The sequence below is a fragment of the Jaculus jaculus genome, chromosome 6, assembly GCF_020740685.1.
Source record: "Jaculus jaculus isolate mJacJac1 chromosome 6, mJacJac1.mat.Y.cur, whole genome shotgun sequence".
Classification (NCBI taxonomy): domain Eukaryota; kingdom Metazoa; phylum Chordata; class Mammalia; order Rodentia; family Dipodidae; genus Jaculus; species Jaculus jaculus.
Genome location: NC_059107.1, coordinates 114,140,563 through 114,155,889, shown reverse-complemented (window position 1 = coordinate 114,155,889; position 15,327 = coordinate 114,140,563). Strand labels below are relative to the sequence as shown.

Here is a 15,327-nt window from a genome sequence, read left to right as displayed (position 1 = left end):
TCAGGAAAAATGGATTTTTGGAATTTGCAGAAAAATGGATGGAACTGGGAAAAAAAAATATGCTATGTTAGGCAACACAGGCCCAGAGTAACAACAACAACAACAACAAAAAATCACATGTTCTCTGTTATGTGTGGGTCCTAACTTTTAATGTTTATATGTAAGTAAATAATATGTAAGTATCAACCATAAATCAAGATAGGAGACCATAAGAGGGGAAAGAGAGGTGACAAGAAAGGAGGGAAAGGGATAAAGGAAACAAATAGCATGAAGGTGGAAAGGAGGCTGTGGTGAGGGCAGGGCACAAAGGGGGATGAGAAAAAGAGAGGAAGGGGAAATAAAAATTGAAAAACACCTAATTCCTTGTATCTAGTACAAAATAAATATATAGATAGAATAACCTTCAAAGGAGGGCTCTCCGGGTAAGCCAGTGCCCACTCTCAGGGGTGTACTTCTGTACTTCGGTCATTCTGTTACATGTCTCTTTCCTAAACTTTTCTTTCTTTTCTTTTCTTTTTTTCTTTTTCTTTTTTTTTTTTTTTTTTTTTTTTGAGGTAGGGTCTCACTCTGGCCCAGGCTGATCTGGAATTCACTATATAGTCTCAGGGTGGCCTCGAGCTCAAAGCAATCCTCTTACCTCTGCCTCCTGAGTTCTGGGTTTTAAAGTGTGTGCCACCATGCCCGGCTTCTTCCCTACACTCTAATTCCCATGGTCACATTCATATTAAAAACCATTTCTTAAACTCTAGCTTTTCTTTCATAAAAATAAATAGATAGATGATAGATAATGGACTGATTGATAGATAGATGATAGATAGATAGATTGGTTGATAGATGATAGATAATAGATAGACTGATGGATGATAGATCATTTAAGGAACTTTCAAGGCCACAGAATTAGATATACTATCATTACTGTTGTTATGCATTGTGAGTGTGTTACAATATCCAAACTGCTAACTGAGAAATTCTATAATACACCTATAATTTTCCATTAACATCTATTTTGAATTTTTTTCAATTTTTAAAAATTTTTTTTAATTTATTTATTTGACTGAGAGAGAATGGGAACACCAGAGCCTCTAGTCACTGCAAAGGAACTCTAGATGCATGTGCCATCTAGTTCATCTGGCTTTACATGGGTACAGGGGAATGAACCTGGGTCCTTTGGCTTTGCAGGCAAGTGCTTTAACTGCTAAGCCATCTCTTCAGCCCTATTTTGAATTTTTATGGTTATTTTGAATATGCAATTCAGGACATTTCCCCATGCTAAGACAAATGAAGTATAATAGAATAAACACACAGTTTGCATCCAGGTATTAGGTGTTGAGCTGTACTACCTGGCACCTCCATTAGTGTCCCTGAGCCTCTCATCCATCTGAAAAAGCACACTGCAACCATGAGATCTGATGCAGATAAAATGTGGGTCCTATAGTGCTTTTGGCACCCATACATAGATTTGCTATACTCTTATTTATGAGTTTAAATTTATTTCTAAAATATATTCAATCATTTCAAATTTGAAGCCTAGAAATTCCTAGATCAACAAACACTAATAATTTAATAACTTCACTCTGTTAGAAAAAGAGTAAATATTACTTTTATTCAAAATACAATTTTCTCCTTTCTAAGTAACATTTTTTAAAAAGGAAAACATATTTCATTTCAGTTTAGGAATTTTGCCAAGCTTTGTCTTCCTTTGCAAACAGAAAAATTGGGTTGGCATCAAGCCTGCTTATGAAATTCTGGGGCTAGGTGATGTCAGTACAGTCTGGGTGTTTCAGGTGAACACTTTGCATTTGACAGTCCATATTCAAGTCTTTAACTAAGAAGTCAAACATATCTTAAATTTGTGCCTAAGGAGAAATTTTGATATATTAATTAAGATTGAAGTATTGGCTTATGGTTTTTAACAGTTTTTATAATTTATAATATATTGGTAGCTATGTGTAAAAAATTATAAGCAAGAAAAACAAGACAGTTATAAATGCACCCTTAGAATATACCATAAATGCATGGGTACCTCTAATCATTAGCATGACTTATATAAATCAAGTTGGATTTTCTAAGTATATGATTGGAAACTTACAGGTACATAATTCAGTTGTCAAGTAGCATTAAAAATCCTTTTACCATTTCTCTCCTCCATATATACATATACATGAAATTCACACCCCAAATAGAAGCATCTAATTGTATCTAACAAAGATCACAAACTTTTTTGAAAATACAGTAGAGCTTGCATTGTGCTTGGATGAAAAAGGAATCTGAAAACCGCGTGTGGTGGACCCCGGCCAGCACAGGGCTTTATCACAGCATAAATGGGGCTTTAAGTGTTTGTTTCCAGGGCAGGTTCTAGCAGCCCAGGCACTTCCCTGGCTCATTGTTCCTTTGTTCTAGCGGAAGTACAAAGGATTGACTGTTTTGTTTTCTGGCTCAGAGAGATTAGATAAAGTCTACATTTCTGAACTTCACCCTCCAGGCACGCAACCTTAAAATTCATTTTTTTTTTACGGCTCATATTTTGCAGATTCTGTATGTTTAGATTGCACTGAGCCTAACATCATTTTCTTTAAGTTTTTTTCTGACTTTGTAGTAGAAATGGATGACAGAAGTAATCCCTATGGAACTGTCACTGGAAGCAAATCCCTCTCACCCTTGTCCCTAAAAATGCTACTTTGCCAAAAAGGCCTCAGCTAGATCCAACTGCATTGTTCTTAAGGTGTGTTGGCTATTGGAATCTCCTGATAATAAAATGCCTTATTCTTGTCAGGCAACAAGAAAATATTCAAGAGGGAAAGTTATCTTCCTTAATTATGACAATGAAGTTAAAAAAGTTAGGTAATGTTACCCCCCCCCCATGGTAGCCCCACCCAAAATCTGCCAACTAAAATTCCCTTGGGGGCTGGGCATTGTGGTGTATACCTGTAATCCCAACACCTGGGACGTGGAGGCAGAAGGATCAGGAACTAAAGGCTAGCCTTGAATACATAGCCTGTTCAGGGTCAGCCTGTGCTATATCAGACCCTTTTTCAAAGAAGCCAAAAAATGAAAAGAAAAAATAAAGTACTTTGGGAATTCTTTAACTGTATTTAGGAGTCATAAAACTAGTACTAAGATTTTATCAAAGCTTGTTTATGAAGGAAGCAAACTTTAATTTTGGTTCTACTTTTGCCTCTATGTTATCAGTGACTGAATGGAAAACACATTTTTTAATGATAAACTAGGCATAATATGTTTGCTGACCACTCATTCCATTTTCCAAACCCCATGGAACACAGAGGTTAACAGTTCTCTTAAAGGAGTGTGATGGGGGTGGTGGTGTTGGTGCTGGAGAGATGGTTTAGTGGTTAAGGCACATGCCTGTGAAGCCTAAGGACCCAGGTTTGATTCTCTAGGTCCCACATAAGCCAGATGCACATGGTAGCACATGTGTCTGAAGTTCATTTGCAGTGGCGAGAGGCCCTGGTGCACCGATTCTCTCCCTCTCTGTCTCCCCCTCTGTTTGTCTCCCCCTCTCTCTGTCTCCCATTCTCTCTGTATCAAATAACTAAATTTTTTAAAAAGTAAAAGAGTGTGATTGTCAGCATTGCATGGAGGAGAAACTCAGTCATGGGAAGGTTGCTTAACAAACTGCCAAAGTCTACAACTACTAAATTGTACACAATTCAAGTTCAGGCCATTGGGCTTTGACATCGAGTCTTCAGGTAAACTTGAGGGCTGCAGTACGGTGAGAACCATGCATGTTTGTTTTCCAACCTCACCTATGCCTTGAGCTGTTTGTCTAAGTAGACGTTGTAGTTTCCTTATTAGTTAATGTGTATACTATTATTAATATTGTAAAATGTTCTATGACATAGTTAATTTTGCAGAATAATGTAGTCACATTAACCATAGTATAAAACTTAAAGACATAGGATTTCATAGGTGCATGAAACCTATACTGTCTTATTCACCCATATTCTTATGAGCTGTCTATCTACAGTTGCCTTTTTGTTGGCTTTTTGGCTTCTTGAGGTAGGGTCTTACTCTAGCCCAAGCTGACCTGGAATTCACTATACAGTCTCAGGCTGGCCTTGACCTCACAGCAATCCTCCTACCCCTGTCTCCTGAGTACTAGTATTAAAGGTGTGTGCCACCACATCTGACTACAATTGCCTTTTGAATATAAAAGCGAGTTAATTTATTTACTGTCATAGTTATGATAATTCCCAGTGAACATATTCTGTTCTAATAAAATCCATAGTTCCCTGTGTTATAAGCAAAACCCTAGATTAATTACTATGTCACTAAACTATCTGGCTTAACCTTTAAAAGTTGCTTTCCAATAACTTGATCCTATTTTCTAGGCCAAGGGCTATGTAGAATTGCTAAAAATTTCTCATGCACATGTCTCTCAGTAGTTATGCCACTAGCATTCAAAATGAGGACAGCCTAATTTCACAGATTCCATCCTCACAGTATCAAAGGAAAGGCTGCTCATGAACCATCCACCCAAATGTACCTCTGTCCCGCTTTGAGTTCTGTGCTGAGGCTTCAGCATAGGCAAGGAAGGCCTTCCCACCTCACCCCCAAAATTCACCCCTGACTTTGACAACTGGAAAGATGTGCCTTTCTAGGTGCAGAACATTCCCTTCTCACCCACTCTGAGGACTTGCAACTTCCAGCATACCCTAGAACTAAGATTCTAAAAATCTAGGCATATAGCAAACTACAACTTTTAGAAGAATCCACTTAGTGAACAAACAAACCTATCTTAAGATCATAATCAGATGTGTATCTTCTGTGGTCATCTGTCAACTAAAAACCACCCAAAGTTGTACGTAGATGACACCAAAAATTCACAACCGGGCTGGAGGGATGGCTTAGCAGTTAAGCGCTTGCCTGTGAAGCCTAAGGACCTTGGTTCGAGGCTCAGTTCCCCAGGACCCACGTTAGCCAGATGCACAAGGGGGCGCATGTGTCTGGAGTTCGTTTGCAGTGGCTGGAAGCCCTGGCATGCCCATTCCTTCCTCTTTCTCTCGGTCTCTGTCTGCCACTCTCAAGTAAATAAATAAATATAAAAAAATTCACAACATATGCAAACGTTCAGCACAAATTTCAAGCAGTTTATTAATAATCTGTATTTTCTGTTCAGATCTTTCATATTTAATGAGGCAAAACCTGGATCCTTGCTAAATTTGAAAAGATTGCTTAACCTACAAGCCAAAGAAACTATAACCTTCCTTGAATTATCAAGAACAGAACTACCTTAACACAAACTTTTCCTAGAAAAAGCAATTTATATGTCTAGTGGCTAAGCAGGTGTTTTCTGAAAAGGCAATATGGAAACTCCAGTAGCACAATTGGTTAGCTTGTGGTGCTTATAGGAAAATGAAATGGTAGGTTTGAAAGTGAAGTAACAGGCCAATTTGTCTCACAGCTGCAGATTTGTTAAGGTTTTAAGGAAAATGGAGGTAGGCTATAGCAGAATAAGAAGTCACTTCATGAGTCTGCTAGCTGAGTTTTCTGTCATTGCCTTACAGACCCGTTGCCTCCTGCTAGGCTTGAAGTCAATACGGAGAAGACCACCTCAACCAGCCTCCAGGTTTGGTGGACTCCCGCTCCTGGAAAAGTCACCTGGTATGAGGTGCAATTATTTAATGATAATAATCAAAAGATACAAGGGGTCCAAGTCCAAGAAAGCACATCACGGAATAAATATACATTTTTGAACCTCACTGCTGGTAATAATTATAATATTGCCATCACAACTGTTTCTGGAGAGAAGCGTTCCTTCACAGTCTATACCAATGGATCAACAGGTACGACCTGCATTGTCTGTAGTTAATAGTTTATCATGCCTTTCTTTCTTCTTCTTTCCTCGTGATGCCGGGGAGCCTTGTGTATGCCAGGCAAGCACTTCTACCGCTGAGTTCTGTCCCCCAGCCCTCTATGAAACCTTTAAAATTATATGCTGTTCAAGGAATGAAGGTAGCCATACAAAACAGGTTAGCGACCATTTTAAGAAGAGATTGGGGGCTGGAGAGATGGCTTAGCGGTTAAGCGCTTGCCTGTGAAGCCTAAGGACCCCGGTTCAAGGTTCGGTTCCCCAGGTCCCACGTTAGCCAGATGCACAAGGGGGTGCACACGTCTGGAGTTCTTTTGCAGAGGCTGGAAGCCCTGGCGCGCCCATTCTCTCTCTCTCTCTCTCTCTCTCTCTCTCTCTCTCTATCTGTCTTTCTCTCTGTGTCTGTAGCTCTCAAATAAATAAATAAAAAATTTAAAAAAAAAAGAAGAGATTGGGTGACATTGTGGAAAGACTGGGCCAAGCACAGGATAAGGGTCACCAGCACAAAGTGCAAGTGTGACTTTGAATTAATCATGAGATTTCTTGGGAAATGAATTTCTCTCCAATTTAAAGCAAGTACTTTCCAAAAGCCCTTCTCATTCAAATCCTAGGAAACAGGATTTTCTTCTGCCTTCCTTTCCAAGTTTATGTCCCCAACCTTTTTTTTTTTTTTTTTTTTAAATTTTTGAGGTATGGTCTCACTCTAGTGTAGGCTGACCTGGAATTCACTATGTAGTCTCAGGCTGGCCTCAAACTCACAGCTATTCTCCTACCTCTGCTTCCTCAGTGCTGAGATTAAAGGCATGTGCCACCATGCCCGGCCCCAGATTTAATTTTTAAATGCTTTTTCTTTGTATATTTCCTCTCATAACATTGGTCTGGTGTTTTCTAAATATTCATGTTTTAAACAAGCCTTTGCCTCCTTGATATGCTAACAGCAACAAAAAAAGGCTCATCTGGTCCACCTACATATCATGATGTCACAGTGTATTACTGTCTCCACCCAGAAGATGCATATCTTTTCTTGCCATTTGCTCTCACTTTCACTCTCTCTTTCCATTTTTCCATGTCCTATAGTTCTTTGTCTCTTCCATTTACTGCTAAGATATGTTATAGTGCATTGGCAAAAACTACCATCATAGCTATTGAGGGGAGAGAGAAAAGTCAACTATGATATAGCTTTAATCTGTGGACTTTGAAAAGATCATTAATGAAGATTCCAGTTAAATCTCAAGTGTCACCATTTATTATTTCTATGGTATAAGTTAAGACATACAGAGAAGCATAGATGAATGTGTAAACTCTAAGGCGATATGTGTATTCTCTATCAGGGAATTATGAATGATGGTCACTTTGTCTTACTAGCGCCCTCTCCAGTGAAAGATATTGGCATTTCTACAAAACCCACTTCTCTCCTGATTTCCTGGTCCCATGGTTATGGGAATGTGGAGCGATACTGGCTGATTCTCATGGATAAAGGGACTATAGTTCAAGACAGTAATGTGGACAAACATGATACATCTTATGCTTTTCATGGGCTGACACCTGGCCACCTTTATAACCTCAGTATTGTGACCGTAGCTGCAGGACTGCAAAACTACAAGTGGCAACTAGTCAGGACAGGTAAGTTTTTCTCTTTAGATAAGCAAACATTAAGCACAAACCAAGTTTAAATCAGGTTCACTTAGTTATTTGAAATAATGATGGCAAGAGTGGACAAATTAAAATTTATATAAGTTATAGGCTTTGATACATTTCCACTTTAATGCAGACAATGACTTTTATTCTAAAGTTCAAACAGCCACTGGCAACGTTTTGAAGTACGTGGTTGCTGATACACCCCTCTCCTAGCCAAGTTTCCCTACTTCTGGCTCTTTCATAGGCATTTTGTAACATCACTCACAATGAACCAGTCTTAGTCTTCTCGGCTTTTATGTAGACCTACTCCGTGTGGCAAAATCCTCTATTCTAGAAAATATGACATGGGACTCATTCTCACAGCCTAACTACAAGTGAATAAACTAGTAACATTCAGTACTAATGGATACTCCATTCATTGATTCATTTATCAGTATTTCTTGAATGTAAACTGTATGTTAGGCATTGCAGAGTAGCAACATTCAAGATAAACAAAGCATGTGCTTTCTTGGAGATTACATCATAGTAGGTTTGAATATTTTAATAGGCATAATTGTTCATGAGTATCTTCTCTTTATAAGTTATTCAATATTAAAATTAACTTAACTATGTGATGCCTTAGAAATCATTTAACTGGTGAGAGTTTCTGGAACCATAGAAGGCTAATGGGAAAGATGGAGGGACACCTATTTATTCACCTATCTTTTGTAACATACCTTAAAAACTTGTAAATATTCCTAACAAAAATGTGCCAGATATCTTAAGAGTTATTTATGGATTAAAAATTACTTATTTATTTACTTAAGGGAAAGTATGTGTGTGGGGGGTGGGTGTATATGAGAGCAAGAGAGGGAGAGAGTATTTGGTGTACCAGCACTTCTTCCACTGCAAACAAACTTCATACACATGTGTCACTTTGTATATCTGGCTTTACATGGGTACTGAGGAACCGAACCTGGGCCCTCAGGCTTACAAGCAAACACCTTTAATTGCTAAGCCATCTGTCCAACCCTATTTATGCATTTTTTAAGAGCAAATCAGAGCCAGATGCAGTCCTGTAACCCCAGCACTAGGGAGGCTGAGATAAATGGATCATGAGTTCTAGGGTAGCCTGTGCTACAGAGTGGGACTTAGTCTCACAAGGAGGATGGAAAAATTACACTTGTAACTTCTCTATGAAAAATCACTGAACTATTGTCATTCTTCTAATGAAACTACATTAATTTATATTGTGCCAGTAGTGAGGCTCAAAATTAGCATATGTTGAAAAGTTAGGAAAAAATATTCATCAAAGCATATCTCCATTGGCATCATTTTTCCTTTGATGAAATAGTAACATGAGGTCATTGAAAGTATTTTACTATATAAATTGTTTAAATACCAATCAATTGATCAACCTACTTGTTATGTAGTTGATATTATTAAACATATAAGCACACATATGCATAATGCAGGTGCCATGCATCTTTGTGCATTCTCCCTAAATAACTTCAGCATTGGAAAGGACCACTGAAGGTATTCTGATCAAATTTCATTTGCCAGCAACCAATAGCAGTCACAGTGAGACTGACAGAGAACTGTCCAGAATTCCAAGGAGAGCTGACCAAGGCCCACTTAGAATCTCAGCCTCACTGGCAGGATTTGCTTTTGTACAGAGCATAAGCCTTCCTGGGGTTTACAGTATTATTTTTGTGCGGTCAGTGATTGTAATTTTTTTTTCCTGATGAAAGAATAGACCTTAGGGCTGAATAGATGGGTCGGCAGTTAAAGATGCTTGTTTTCAAACCCTGTTGGCCCAGGGTTCAATTTTCCAGTACTCAAATAATGCCAGGCACACAAAGTGATACATGTGTCTGGAGCTTGTAGTGGCAGAAATGTCTGGTATGTTCATGACCCCCCCCCCCAATAAAATAAATTTTAAAAGTGCTTAGAAAAAAATGCTTGTAAGGATTAAGATGTTGGTCAAAATTTGACCACTGGTAGGATACAATATGTTGAGTAAAATCTCTTTTCCATTCTGGTTAATTAGCTCCCATGGAAGTCTCAAATCTGAAGGTGACTAATGATGGCAGTCTGAGCTCTCTAAAAGTCAAGTGGCAAAGACCTTTTGGAGATGTTGATTCCTACAACATCACCCTGTCTCACCAAGGGGCTGCCAAGGAAAGCAGAATATTAGAGCCTTGGGTCACTGAAACTCACTTTAAGGACTTGGCCCCGGGACGGCTTTATCAAGTTAGCATCAGTTCTCTCTCTGGAGAACTGTCTGCTCAGAAGATGGCAGAGGGTAGAACAGGTGAGTTCTAGCCTCCAGAATATTCTTTGGTTGCCTGGATTATTCTCTAATCCATAGGACAAAAAAAAAGGTAGATAGAAGCTCCTTTTCCTGCCTGGTAAGTAGGGTCTGTATGATTGAGAATAAGGCTTTGTGACTATAGAACTGTGGACTAGAACCCAAACCCATAGTAAAGCACAAGGTTGGCTGTATTCATTTGAGTTATTTAATCAAATGTGTTTGAATTCCTGAGTGACATTCATATTGCCTCTGCCTCTGCTTTCTCAGGCAGCTTTGCTTATTTAGCATGAATGTATAAGCATTAATATCAGTGAGGAGATATTTCTGGCCTGTGCTTATAATAAAGCCCAGTTTACCCTTAACCATGATTTCCACAAATTATTGTATTGATTTATATCACCAAACACTCATTCACTACCTTATGTGAAATAAATTACTATATCACGAGCCTTGGACATTGTTAAAATGGGTATGACATGCTGTTGTTTTAAGTCAGGGTTATACAAAATACACCCTATAGCCAAATCGGATGGGTGGTTTATTTTTGTATTGCCCCATGCTAAGAGTGCAATATTTCAGGAATTATTTATGTACTTAATTAAAATACCAGAGAAAATGTGAGACAAAAGCCATATGTGGCCTGTGAAGCCTGAAATATTTACTAGCCATCCCATACAGAAAAAGTCTGCCATCCCTTGCTTAAAAGAGGTTGCATTTTAACCAAAGATGTAAAATGCACAGACATACGTGCTCAAAAATAATTACTTTTCGTGATGGTAATGACTGACATGTTAATGTATCAGGTACTGGATAAATGCTTCACACCTACTAATTCATTTATTTCTCACAAAAACACTGTGAGATGAGAGATGTGCTGTTATTGCAGACATTCTACAGATAGAGCCAAACTGTTCATAGTCACCCAACCAGGAGATAGTAGGATCAGAATTGAAACCAAGTGGTTTGAATACAGTCGCTATGCTATTGGAGAACTCAAGGAAGAGCTATATGGTCCAAAGGAAAGAAAACAAAATTCTTCAGCTCAGTAAAAGCTTAGAGGAAACGGGTTAAAAGTGGGACCTAGAGAGTGTGAGCTTCTTGGCAGATGAAGAGGAAAAAGAAGGAAGCCTACAAGAGATGGAAGGAATGGTGAGAACAAATGAAGCTGGTACCAGACAGCAGATGCCACTCAGAGTCAGGGAGCAGTCACATATTAGGACTCTGGAGGACAGCAGAGGGTGGAGTCAGGGAGAAGTCACGTGTTAGGACCCAGAAGGACAGCAGAGGGTGGAGTCTAAACCTGAGGGGCCACAAGTGCAAGTGAAGGGACTGATGATGTCTTATAGTCAGTCATTTTGGGGGATATTCTGAATGTTTATAAACAATAATATGGTCAGAGTGATATTTCAAGAGTATTGTTCTTTTTAGTTGAAAAAAAATAAAGAGGACTGTTTCATGGCTATAACAACCAGTGTCTTTTCCAAAAGAAGCTAAATCTGTTGTTGACACTTAAAAGCAATGCCTGGATGATTCCCATGCAACCAATGGAAAACAGCACTCATGTCACTGTATTTTGAACAGGGGTGCAGAAGACTACATAAGTATTTCATCACCAAGATGATTTTCCCATACATGCCTTGAGTGTCAAATGTCAAGTTACCATTGGCTGCACCTTTGGTGAAAGCAGAATACTCACTTTCCCTCCTCCACAAACAGTAAGAAAGGATAGAAAGGTCCTGGATTGCTTTTGCCCATGGAAAGTAAATGTGTTCTTACCTTGGGTTTTTAGCACCTTCTTGATATCATGTCATTGTTTAGTTCCAGACAAAGTGGGGAATCTAGAGACAAACAACAATGGCTGGATGAGGTCCCTTGTAGTGAGCTGGTCGCCCCCTGCTGGAGACTGGGAGCAGTACCGCATCCTGCTCTTCAATGACTCTGGGGTGCTCCTCAACACCACCGTGGGAAAGGAGGAAACACACTACGCCATGGACAACGTGGGGCTTATCCCAGGAAGACAGTATGAGATAGAAGTCGCTGTTGAGAGTGGAAATCTGAGGAATTCGGTGCGTTGCCAAGGCCGGACAGGTAAGCACATACGAAGGTGTTCATGACGGATGGAGCTTGTTCCTGTCCAAGATAACCACCATGTGCTGGTGCGCCCTGATTCTTTTTTTTTTTTAAATTTATCAATTTATTTATGATTTATTTATTTGCATGGCGAGAAAGATAAACAGAAAGGGAGGAAGGGAGGAGAGAGAGCGCAAGTGAGCACGTTAGAGCCTCCAGCTGTTGCAAATGAATTCCAGATGCAGGCGCCACTCAGTTGGTTTTACATTGGCACTGGGGAACAGAACCCTGATCACAAGGCAGGTAAGTACCTTAACCACTGACCCATCTCACCAGCCTCTCTGAGTTTTATATATTATACACTTTCAGGCTAGCAGAGTTTCTACCATTTAATTTGGTCAAATTAGAATATCAAAAGTTCCTTCCCTAGTAACTCTGGTGTTTTATAGAAAAGAAAGACATAACCCACAACCCCATGGGGAATAAGGAGATACAATATGACAATAAAGATCAAACATCCAGAGATGGCCATGTAGCTTAGTTGGTAGAGTAATTGCCTAACATGCACAAAGTCCTGGATTTGGTCCCCAGTGCCACATGAAATCTGGCTGATCAGAAGCTCTTCCAAGTGCAAAATTTCCATGATAATTCTTGTGATACAAGAATTCCTATATTTCTTTTTCTTTTTTTTTTTTTGGTTTTTCGAGGTAGGGTCTCACTCTGGCTCAGGCTGACCTGGAATTCACTATGTAGTCTCAGGGTGGCCTTGAACTCTCGGTGATCCTCCTACCTCTGCCTCCCGAGTGCTGGGATTAAAGGCGTGCGCCACCAAGCCCAGCTAAGAATTCCTATATTTCAAGTGAATGACCAGATATCATCTTAGTTTAGACTGTTGATAAGGAAATAACTGCATTAATTCTATGCTCTTATTTGAAGAATGTCAAATGGAAGGATTGAAATAGGGGTTAGCTCACCATCTGGCTTTCAGTATAGGCTTGTCCTCTTCCAAATGTCTCTATCCAGGGGATGACAGCCAAAGACCCATCCCACTTAAACAAATCCACTTCCGACTTTCACAAGATGGGCATCTTTGTCATCCCCAGTGCTTAATCACTTAGTTCAAATAACATGGAAATGTAAGATGAAGGAACTTTGGGAAGTCAATTCGCCCCATGCTGGCAGAATTCTTAGAAATTTTTTTTCTTTACTTTTACTTGCATTTATTTTGTGATCTTTCTTTGACTTCTTCTGGGATATCTCTTTGTTTTATGTCTCTTCCTCTAGTCTAGGGACAATTTATTCCTTTTTAAATAAGGATCACTTCCATGTGGCAGTGGGACTCACGTGAGACTTGACAGGACCATGAGCTCTACAAGTAACGCATCTTGAGTGTTTCATGCACCTGGAGATTGTTCAGAGCAGATAAAGCCCCCAGCTGAGCAACACTCTGCATTTTTAGGCATGTGCAGCAAAAAATTCTTTTGGTGCAACTGACCCTGTGTCCAGCTACACTGTTTGGTCTGGACATACCTATCCCACCACTATCCAGCCAGAAAGGCACATACCACTTCTTTAAAGTGACATCTTTCACATACTTGGTGGCTTTTAGGTATACTTTCAGGTATACAAACAATTGATGACCTGGGAAGTTTCACAGTTATTAGAGTGAACATAAAAACATTTAAACCTCTTGATTTGCCTGATTTCTGTGGGGTTTATGGTTCATGTTCACAGGACACCTCGGGCCATTGCAGGAAGAGTTCGCTCCAGGAGAATATTGTTTAAACCACACCACCAGGTGTTGAATAAAGTAACTTAAAGTAAGCCTTAAACAAAGATCAAATTATTTCCTTATGTTGAAAAAAAAAGCTAGAGTTCCAGTAGCTTATAATAATAGAAATTGCCTTAGAATCAAAATTCAAAATATAGTTGTACACATTTGATTCTTTTATAATCTAGTTTCCCTATTACTCTGTGGGGCTAATACTGTGCTATAAACAATGTCTCCTAGAAACTAATGAAAGCAGTTATGGTTCTCTGGATGAAGGCTATCTTTAATGATGTTACTTCCCACTTGCCTTTTCCCTTGTCACAACAGTGTCCTCTGTTCAGAAATAAGGGGAGGGTCTTGGCCTTTCTAAACTGTGAGGGAAATACATACTCTCACTCCCAGTAAATATTCAAGCATAAACTATTCCTTATGGTTTTGTGGTGACAGAATTGTGTTAAATGTTTCCACAAGGGGCTGGAGAGATGGCTCAGTGGTTAAGACACTTGCCTTTGAAGCCAGAGGACCCAGGTTTGACACCCCAGAATCCATGTAAGCCAGATGCACATGGTGATGTATGCATCTGGAGTTCATTTGCAGTAGCTGGAGGCCCTGGAATACCCATACATTCATTCTCTCTCTAAATAAATAAATAAATTTCCACAATACATAGGGAGGGGAGATGAACTTTAGTGGAATGTGGCCAAAATATTGACTCTTTCAGCAAAGTATTTCCCAATAGTATTCTTTTGAATCCTTATTTATGGCTATGTTATATGAACAGTAGTGAGTGAGTGTGTGTGTGTGTGTGTGTGTGTGTGTGTGTGTGTGTATGTGTAGGCCAAAGGTCAATATCAGGCTCTCCACCTTAGTTTAGTTTTTGAGACAGGGTGTCTCACTGAACCTAGAGCTTACTGATTCAGCTAGACTCGCTATCTAGTAAGGCTCCAGGGACTCTTCTGTCCCTGCCTCCCTACCACTGACATTACAGGAGTGTGCCCCCACCCAAATATTTTTATGAGTCTTGAGACCTGAACTCAGGTCTTCACATTTTCATGGCAAGCACAAGTTTTATGTGACAAGCGTTCATTAAATTGTGTTAGCATTTAGAAAGCATGTGTTGAGCTGGAACCCTCATGAGAATGGAAGAGAATAGCTCTGGACAGCATTCTCCACGGCTATACCTGCGTCAGCCAGTGACTCAAGTCTTCATTGCTTCTTCCTCAGTTCCCCTGGCTGTCCTCCAGCTTCGTGTCAAACATGCCAATGAAACCTCACTGGGCATCATGTGGCAAGCCCCTGTAGCCGAGTGGGAGAAATACATCATTTCACTAGCCTACCAAGATCTCTTACTTATCCACAAGTCGCTCTCCAAAGATGCCAAAGAATTCACTTTTACAGACCTGGTCCCTGGGCGAAAGTACACGGCTACAGTCACCAGTATTAGTGGAGATTTAAAAAATTCCTCTTCAATTAAAGGAAGAACAGGTAATCCTCTTCATGAATTTTATACTTTTACAGTGTTCTGTCTGCTGAATGATTTAACATGCAATTCACAAATGTTTGGTAAGTGCCCATTATGCCTGTCATGGACTTGGCATTTTTATTGCGCTTTTCCATTGTACTATTTTACAAAGTTCAGCTCTTATCTTTAGTAGTTCCTTCTCTTCATTTTCCTTAGGTTTATTTTACGAAAATTGAAATAGAGCTGAGAACAATCCTACCAAG

The 15,327-nt window shown here is 39.5% G+C and overlaps 1 protein-coding gene across 5 annotated transcripts in view; it reads left to right on the top strand.

Moving 5' to 3' along the window:
* Ptprb (protein tyrosine phosphatase receptor type B) overlaps positions 1 to 15,327 on the top strand; it is a 142,256-nt gene that overhangs the window by 42,959 nt on the left and 83,970 nt on the right. For all 5 annotated transcript variants that reach the window (XM_045153608.1, XM_045153609.1, XM_012948904.2 and 2 more), the window contains 5 exons: positions 5,526 to 5,804; positions 7,196 to 7,453; positions 9,498 to 9,761; positions 11,580 to 11,849; positions 14,827 to 15,087. In XM_045153608.1, coding sequence (XP_045009543.1) covers positions 5,526 to 5,804; positions 7,196 to 7,453; positions 9,498 to 9,761; positions 11,580 to 11,849; positions 14,827 to 15,087 — 1,332 coding nt within the window. The remainder of the gene's footprint in view (positions 1 to 5,525; positions 5,805 to 7,195; positions 7,454 to 9,497; positions 9,762 to 11,579; positions 11,850 to 14,826; positions 15,088 to 15,327) is intronic.